Source organism: Formica exsecta, unplaced genomic scaffold (assembly GCF_003651465.1).
Source record: "Formica exsecta isolate Colony F162 unplaced genomic scaffold, ASM365146v1 scaffold599, whole genome shotgun sequence".
In the NCBI taxonomy this organism is placed as follows: Eukaryota; Metazoa; Arthropoda; class Insecta; order Hymenoptera; family Formicidae; genus Formica; species Formica exsecta.
Window position 1 is genome coordinate 131,568 of NW_021853269.1, and position 9,280 is coordinate 140,847.

Consider the following 9,280-nt stretch of genomic DNA (forward strand, 5'->3'; position numbering starts at 1 on the left):
AAACTTTTTTAATTTTCGATCGCCATACACAAATATAAAAAAAATATAACAAATCTAATATTTTTATATCTGTTAATTCAGCGATTTGAGAAATTATGCATTTAATCGTAAAAATATAGAAATACTGTATCTTATATATTCGCACTTGAAAATTAAGAGCAAAGATTCGTCGCCACGCGATAAATCCCCGTGAAAAATGTCTTAATCCATCTTGGCGACCGGAATAATGCAGCGTTCAAATATTTACCTTGTCTCCACAACTTGCCAGGATCCATAAGGTTGCGGTCTCTCGGGCACACTGTAGTCTCGCCGGTAAGGTCGTTCCTCTTTGGCTGCCTCCTTCTTTATTCCTGCGCTTTCGTTGTCATCTTTGATATCGTTGTCGTTTCTAGAGGGTTGTGCCACATGTTCCCTCATTTTCTCTCTCTCGAGATTGGCTCGTTGTTCCTCGAGAATATCCGCTTTCTCGATCACTTCCTCCCTGTCCAATTGTTCCATAAGCTCCTTTTGGAGCGTTTCCTCTTTCGCCTCCTCTTCTTGTTCCGCGAGAGTCATGTAACCCTCCTCCGGTGGCTCCCAAACCGATTCTAATATATACCAAATGATATGCTCGATAATAGATAATGGAGATTTCTCATATCAGGATTCAATAATGTGTGATGTAATGATGTAATTTTAAAATGGCATTAAAAATTTACTTTATAATATTATCTAAAATACATATAATTTGTAAGTATAAAACAATAAAGTATAAAAAAATTTTATAATTACCTATTTATAAAACTTGTTTTTGGAACGATTGACAAAGAGAGAAAGAGAAAACAAGACAATCAACATAGTACTAACAGAATCAAATATTTAAGAGGTAGATGGGAAAAAAGATAAAAAAAAGTTTGACAAAGGTATACGCACCGTTCGTCTCGATGTGCCAGTAGTAAGTGTATCCTTCGGGACTGAGGGCTTCATACCACACTTTCCTGACAGGTGCGGTCGGACGATCGTCCTCCTGGGCCTTTCTCCCCTTTCCCTTCGTCTTATTCGCTTTACTCCTCCCGGGAGTCCTGTTCTCGCCGCCCTGCTGCTGGACTCGTGGAAACGACAGAATGGTTTTTGACAAAGTCGGGTCGCAAGGATCTACTTTTGGCGAAAACTGAAAAATCGCATTCGCATTAATAAACTGTGCTCCAATTTTGTTAGGAAACATAGACGTGTCAACAAAAGCTTCTCACAAATAAAATAAATTTTTTTTTGATTTTGTGAATAGAAATGATAAATGATTGTTTTTTGCTCGATCATTACGATCATTGAATAATTAGAAAAATGAATTTGAGGATCTACTCACGTGTCCAATGTTATTTTTGAATCTCGGTACCGTCTCCGGAGCAGCTGGTGGCATGCGATTAAAATTCTGAGGCATCTAGAAATATATACATGAAATATGTGAGATAAAACATATCCAAACACAAACATATTACTTCGGATTATTAGATTCCTTTGCATTTGTGCAATAAACAGAAACATATAGTTCTTATCTTCGTATAATTCGTAAAAATATTCATTATATCTAATACTATTAATCTAATTTTTCTCTTAATGTAACATTTAAAATTAAATATTAAAGATTAAAAAAGTATAAGCATACTTCTCTCGTTTCAATCTTGTTCACTTTCTCTTTAATAATCTTTTGAGCAGTCATATCTCGCGTGTTATTCTCGACATCCTTCATGTATGCAGCCATTGCCGCCTGTATGAAAAAAAAAAAAAAATGATTATGTATTATCAATAATATACATATAATATCAATATCTACGATGCAATCCTAAAAACGTACATTTTCCATCTTTTTAATATCATTCTCGAATTTTTTGTTCTGCTTCGCCTGTTTGGCACTATTCTTGTAAATTTCTTTGAGTCGCTTGCTGACATTTTCCTTATGCTTCTTGCCGCCCTCGTGGAAGTCGATACTCGGTTTATTATCGGCGATCCAGCACTTGCAGAAGTCGCAGAACTTGCGGCCTTGGGACTTCCAATAGTCTGCCCTGCAATCCGTTATCGCATAATCAGAGGGACATATAAATATCGTACGGAATGACATGTCAGCAAAATGTCAAATGTGTCAAATTATGTGTGAATTTAATACGTTAGATATAACATTCTTTTCTCATACTCATTTATAACAACCTACATTCTTGAATCAATTTCTCATATCAGTTCTAAAAATCAAATTAACTAATAAAGTTCTAAAAATTTTACGAAATTCTTATCAACATTAATTGTGTAAGAGAGAATTCTATTTTTGTGTAACTCCTGCGATTAAAATACATACGATTCGAAACAGTCGAAAAAGTTCTATTTTTGTCGGCATCGATTAACGAAATAAATTATTCAGCTGTGTGGTTTGTGCTATCTTTTCGTAACAATTATTGGAGGAAACACGAACGATGTTGCTCGAAGTCTAGAAGAAATATTTTCTCCTTCGTACCAAGATGAGAACAAATTAGTTAGCAATTAGTCTCCGACCTACGCAGCCTTGAGCGTCACTCGACCTTCGTATTACATCTCTCTTGCGACTAAAAGATTCCCAAGGAGCTCGATGGGGGTTCGAAAAATCGTCGAGATTTGCGATAAATGGAAACTAAAGAAGAAATATATATGTGTGTGTCTATCTCTAGAGATTTTTTGCATATTTTATCCTGTTTTCATATTTAAATTAAAGATATAATAATGAAAATTAAATAAGTAAAAGCAAAGTGCGATAAAATTTGGGTAGAATTGCCAGGCATCAGGAATCTTTTTCTATCTCTCTCCCTTTCTTTTTCTTATAAATTTTACCAGAAAATATTCGAATCTTTATTTTACTTACGTGACTTCATTTTACGCGCGTTACATTTCGTACATTTGCTCGAATAAACTCTTGCACCGCCATCATTCAATCAAACTCAGCATACAAATAAATTCCAACGGAAATGTCGTAGTTGAAGAAACGTCAAATACACATTCTTGGGAAAATCGAGCTTCAATTAGAAGCTGCCAATTAGGAAAGGAACTATGTCTAATTATTAGTACAAGAAGAATTCAGGTTGGGAACCGAGTTAAAAGTGGCTCCGTAATTTTGCCAAGATGTGCGAACGCGGATATTTTTAGACGGGAATTATTCTAATCACGATCAAATTCGCAAAAGCACCTGTATTCATATTTGTTATATATATAATTATGTAAACTTTAATTTGCAAAATTTTTAAGAGAAAACTTTATTTAAAATTATCAAAATTGTAAGCCTTTTCTACGTTTCTAAAGTATTAATATCAATATTGAAACTAATCAGTTTTAGTTAATAAAAAATTACGATTTAATAATATCTTCTGCATAAATGCAATTAATTGTTAAATTAAAAAATTAAAAACATAAGCTAAATCAATTGCACGTAAATATTTAGCACCACATGTTTTGTGATAAGAAAATAGAATGGAATGAAATGATAGAAATTACTCGATCACATTACCTGGCGTCAACATCAATCTTCAGTGGCTAAAGAAATTAATTTACTTCGTTTGTGTTTTCATTTATCGAATTACTCAAAGGAGAGTCACACGAATAAAGTTTCAACCTGTTGCTATGTCAAAAGATTTTGCCGCAGAAATTCGCTTTGACAATAAACGTATCTCGAAGGCATTCGTTTCTATTATAGGTATTCCTTACGCTGCGCTCTATTAATATTTTATCGATGTTCTCTAACTGGTATTTTATGTACGACTCAATTCAACTGTAACGAAGCAACAGTAATGAAAACAGCATCAAGGTTAAACGCAGATAATAATAAACAGTGACGAGTTTAAAAAACTTTATATATTCTCCTACTCTCTTCTTATCAACAAAATAAAAACTTTCACTTCTATTTTTAAAAATAATAACAACGCAATCTTTCACCGATTGTCAAAATTTTCATGAATGAGAATTATAATATACAATTATAAGAAATTTGATTAAAACTCGATCTTATTTAAATGTATCCTAAAATAGTGATTGTATTAATACAAAGAGATTGATGATAATTTTTCTGAACTGTGTACGTAAAATAAGTCGCATCATGCTATGAGGAAATTTTGGTATCTGTACCAGACAAACAAATTGATTTCGCCTAAGACGGGCCAATAAATATTCATCGAATTATTGTGGATATCTCAAGGGTGGATTAATCCCTGAGGTTTAAATCGATTACAGTTTCGTTACACCATTGTTCTCGGATTAACAACAATTGAACCTAAATAACATATCTAGTTATTTATCAAAAAGATACGAATCGTATAAAGCGCGGATGTTGTATAATCGCATAAAATTATTGTTATTAATATAAACAAAAAGTATGTAATTGGTATAATTGTTTTCTCGCTATTCCTTTCAGATATATGTATTCCAAAATTTGTATCATATAGAAATAAATTTATGACAACACGATAATTTCGCGAGAGACTATCTGTTTCCTTCTTAAATCTTTGCTATACTCATATTGTCATCTTTATTTACTCAGTGATCTTTGACATTACAACAGTCTAAAAGACTGACCAGCAATTTTAATGAGCGATTCCAAACATATGGCAAACATCGCATGAAATAATCACGCAGATGAATTAGGGCAACGTTAGAACGAAATTAGGTAAGATCAATACATAAGGTTTCAAGGCACACGGCCATTGGCCGATTTCCAATGTAGGAATATCCCTCCTTTGGCGATCCTCCGTTCATCCCCTGAGAGCCGGCGGTCTATCACATCTATCATGCACCGTTGCTTTCACGTGCACGCCGTAGCATAACTTGGACTGATGTGCATGTACATACGTATGCGTAGAGGCTGTCAAACGTGTCACCGTAAATCCGCTTTTGTGCGGATGTGGCTGCGTGCATTGTTGCGGCGCAACAGGTTCCCAGATTGCGTTCAATGGATATAAATCAACGATTGTCAAAACGCACATTCGGTATTTATCGGCATAAATCTCGTCGCGCAATGTATGATAAATGTGTGATCGTTAAAATATCGCACCGTTATTTATAAAATTATGTAACATATGTTTTTAATATAACAGGCCAGTATTAATCTCTTGATATTTTAGAAACGCTTAGCTCTCTTAAAAGCAGTCTAATTATAATTCTCATGTTGAGAGACGAACCCGCAATCTTCTCAGCGCGTTACCGATTTATTTTACTAAAAGACAGATGCAACGCGACAATCTCGGTTAAATAAACCGTATCAAATTCAACGTCTCACAGAGAACGAAATCACTATTGCCTGCAACAGTATCGCCGAGATCTTGTTATACGTATCTTAGCACGGTGCCCACAAAGTACGCTAATGACGCGCGTCCATAAGCCGCTTGCGGATAACGAGGCAAGTCTAGTTCTACATAATGTCTATACATAGAGCGCGGCGAGTCACTATTAATACGAGCTATTATTAATAGTGGCGGTCGTCGGGACAGTTGTGTGCGCGATTTCCCGACGCGATTCCGCGCCCCTTCGGAGAATCGCGTCGCATCATTATTCGAGGCGGCCAAACAACCACATATACACAACAATAGAGAATTCGTCAACATCCTCTCCAACATTCGTTCCTCGCTTCCTTGCATTATACCAGAATAAAGCCGCGTGTACTCGATGCACACACTGCTAACACATATTTCCACCCCCACTTTATCCTTTTCAAGTTATATTAAAAGTATTGAAATTTATAATCAATAGAAATTACGCATGTTTTTGCCCAATAAATCAGAGAATATTATATACATTATGTCAAATAATAAAGTTGATAAATCTTGTCACCTTGATATTTTTCTTATAACATGGAAATGATATATCACATATAAATGAAAAATATTGTATCGTGTAAAGACAACACGATATGGTCTCTAAATAAAATCTGAGGTATACATATTCTTGTAGTGATTGCGTTAAAGTGAATTTATTGGCGATTACGCGTTGGCCAACAACAATTTGGACGAAGCATCGCTCGGATTTATCGGACGAAAACAATGATTTTACATCCGATGCTATTCACGTGGTCGCGCTTATACATGCCGTTGGTTGCCTACAATGCCGAGATTGTGCCCTTGATTCAGCCGCTATGATGCACATTTACTGCCATTATGCGCATAGTTATTTTTATGCGACGCTGTTCTTCGTTTATAGATGAACCGACAAAGTGTAATTGGCTTCTGAATAGCTCGGACTTATAGCTCGGAACCATAGCTTGTTCTTTCCCGATTATATAAATATCGCAAAAGCAGTAATAATAATATGAAACAAAAAATCATAAATCGATATACAATATTTAAAGCGACCGATATATCATCCTGTAATTAGCGATATCAAAGATCACATATTCTAAAACATGTCCTATTAATAAGGGCGACATTTTCACGGCGGGATGCGATTTTTTTCAGAGCTTATGCGTAATGGCTCTTGAGAGATAAATCGGCGCAAGAAATAAATGGAACTTGCTTAACTGCTTACTTCCAAGCGAACAATGTCGGCTCTGAAACAATCGGCGAGAAGATAAATCGCGTTTTCTTGCGATTATACGTTAGACATGTGAGTTTTCGCACGAAGAAAAACTAGTTCTTACTCGGTAATGCTGGGTAAGGCTGCGAAATCCACTTATGATTGTGCTTATGGCTTGAAGGCGAATTTCGTACTATCAAAAAACACCGTGAAATTCAGAGCGCGATAGCACCGTAGATTATGCAAATGACATTGTCGGTTCTACAAAAAAAAAAAAAAAAAAGCAATTCTCCTGAATAAAACCCCCATAAATTTCGCTATGCGCCATCGTTATCGAATTTTATGTAAAAAATTCTAACGAGTAAAAACTATATATTATTTTCTCACTTTGCGAAGTGATACCCGAGGGTAATTCGAAAAGAGATGCGTTCGTAAATCGTGTAAAACATTATTTTAACTTTATTTTAACATTGTATATATTTTAACATTATATATATTTTAATGTTATATGTTTTAACATTATTTTAATATTATATATTACTATTTCTCTTACTCTAAAATATTTTGAATGAAATTTTAATACCGAAAATGAGAGATAACTTGAATTTACAAAAATAAAAAAATCCGGAAAGTGATTGATAAAATAAAAATGATTAATATATGATATTTTGCGCCGTTAGATAATAAATCTTATTTATGACATACAACAACATAAAATATTTATTAAATCAAGCTAGCACTAAGTAATGTTATACTGAAATCAAATCTAAACAGATAAAAGTCCACAGACATGGTGAATCTCGTCGGTGTTAAAAATTGAAAACATGTTCGCGAATCCCGGGATCGTGTTGGTCCACTGCTGTTTGCTTTGGCAGCTAGTTAACGTTCGACGCTTCGACGTTTGCCCGCTGTCGTACATCCAGATATTTTCGACAGGTTTACGTTTCGAAATCACTCTTCGCGTTACCCGTTTCAACCCTCCTCTTGTTAGACATGAATTTCAGAATGCTCGTTGAGATCAAGGTTCCCGAAAGTTTATAGTTCATTCGAGACCGAAGGATATACTTCTCAAAAGTTGCGATTTGATTACATCGCAGCGTGATCGTAAATTATCGTTCTGAGAAATGTGGCTTGATTAATCGGAAAAAATTGCTTTATGATTATCAAATGATGTTTGATAAATAAATATATTGATACAGGTACTCAGATGTCTTTTATATAACTAAATTCGGGGGGAATTATTTCGATGAGTTTAATTTTTCGTTCTATATATATGGCAAAATATATCTCGCGAAATCTATATTTATCCAAATTATATCAATTTGAACTTTTACAAGCGTAGATTTTTATAATAGGTCGCACGACAGACATGTATAAATCGCCTCACGCATAAAATGTCGCATAAAAAGAAGATACTTTCTTTTGTATTCTTTTAACACATATGCCGTATCGGCATAGTTTAGCATAGCTAATTTTTCGAAAACGCATACTCTTCGTTTCCCAAATTTTCATTAAAAAAACTATTATGAATATTTATTCCCATAACTCACAACGATAAATTATTGTCACATTATGACACAGATCGAGCAAAAGCTCATGAATAAAGGAACATTTTAATCCTTAATCGTGCTAGCACTCTTTCATGTTCGAAATTTACAAACGACGTTTCATAAATTAAACATCACGCGAAAAAGAAGGGAAACTTGATCTCTTATAGACGCCGTCAGGACTGAAGATTAAAATAGATTAAAAGTTTTTGTGCGTGAAGGTAACTCATCCTGCTATATTGCGTTTGATCCTCTGAGCCTTAAGAAGATATACAAACTTGCACAACAAAAGAAAATTTAATTTTTTAAAATTTTAGATTAGCGTACAACGAGTAAAATTCATCTTTCCCAGATTTATTTGAAATCCGTTATGTGAACTTGTTATCATGATGCGTACGGATTTTCTATTCTTTTTTTCTCTTGAGAATAAAATAATCTATGTTAATTAAAGTAAAATAAAACAAACGTATAGAGATTATAACCTCGCGCGAGTTTCATATTAAAAAGTGCCATTAATCAATTAACGATGTCGCTGCGGATTTCGCGTGACTTGCAGCGAAATACGGAATACGTTATTTTCGTGTGTTTTCGTGCGGGAAATTTACCAAACGACACAATGTTGGCAGAACAATTGTTGCTACGAGACGGCGCAGTATATCATGGTTACAGTAAAAAAGGGGGTACATTGTTCTAATTTTGTCGCGTTCGATAGTAAACAGTTTCCAATTTCTCTTTGCAAAGTGCGTCAATTCATCTGATACACAAGCATAGACTGCAAAAATGATCTCGATCAACATCTCGATAAATATATGTGTATGTGTCAGAATTGTATACGACATATACGAAAAAATTGGATAAACATTTTATCTTTTTACTATATATAAATAATTTTTAATATATAATTAATGTTTTTTATGAGTTTTGTGTATATATTATAATATTTTACCAGAATTAAAGTTTCATCTTTCTGTCTGTATTTTTAAAAAGAATTAATTAAACATTTTCACATAGTTATATGTGCATATCTGAACGTGTACCTGATACGCATAACGCGTGCGTCGCTATGAGGCATTGTTAAAAAGAGCTTCATGTATAGAAATCGATAAATTATACGATGTAGGAGTGAAATTGTCCACCTTATATATATCGACATCGTTTATTATTATGCGATTATATATATGGCAGCTATATAGGACGTATCAATAATGCACATTTTGACTGGAATAAGAATAAATTATATA

General features: G+C 34.1%; 1 protein-coding gene across 1 annotated transcript in view; it reads right to left on the minus strand.

The window, feature by feature from the left end:
• Positions 1-9,280, minus strand: part of LOC115242438 (WW domain-binding protein 4) — a 50,671-nt gene that overhangs the window by 1,467 nt on the left and 39,924 nt on the right. The window contains exons 2-6 of the mRNA XM_029818726.1: positions 1,832-2,039; positions 1,643-1,744; positions 1,343-1,417; positions 913-1,150; positions 248-587 (exon numbers count right to left, since the gene is read on the minus strand). Of these exons, the coding sequence (XP_029674586.1) occupies positions 248-587; positions 913-1,150; positions 1,343-1,417; positions 1,643-1,744; positions 1,832-2,039 (963 nt within the window). The remainder of the gene's footprint in view (positions 1-247; positions 588-912; positions 1,151-1,342; positions 1,418-1,642; positions 1,745-1,831; positions 2,040-9,280) is intronic.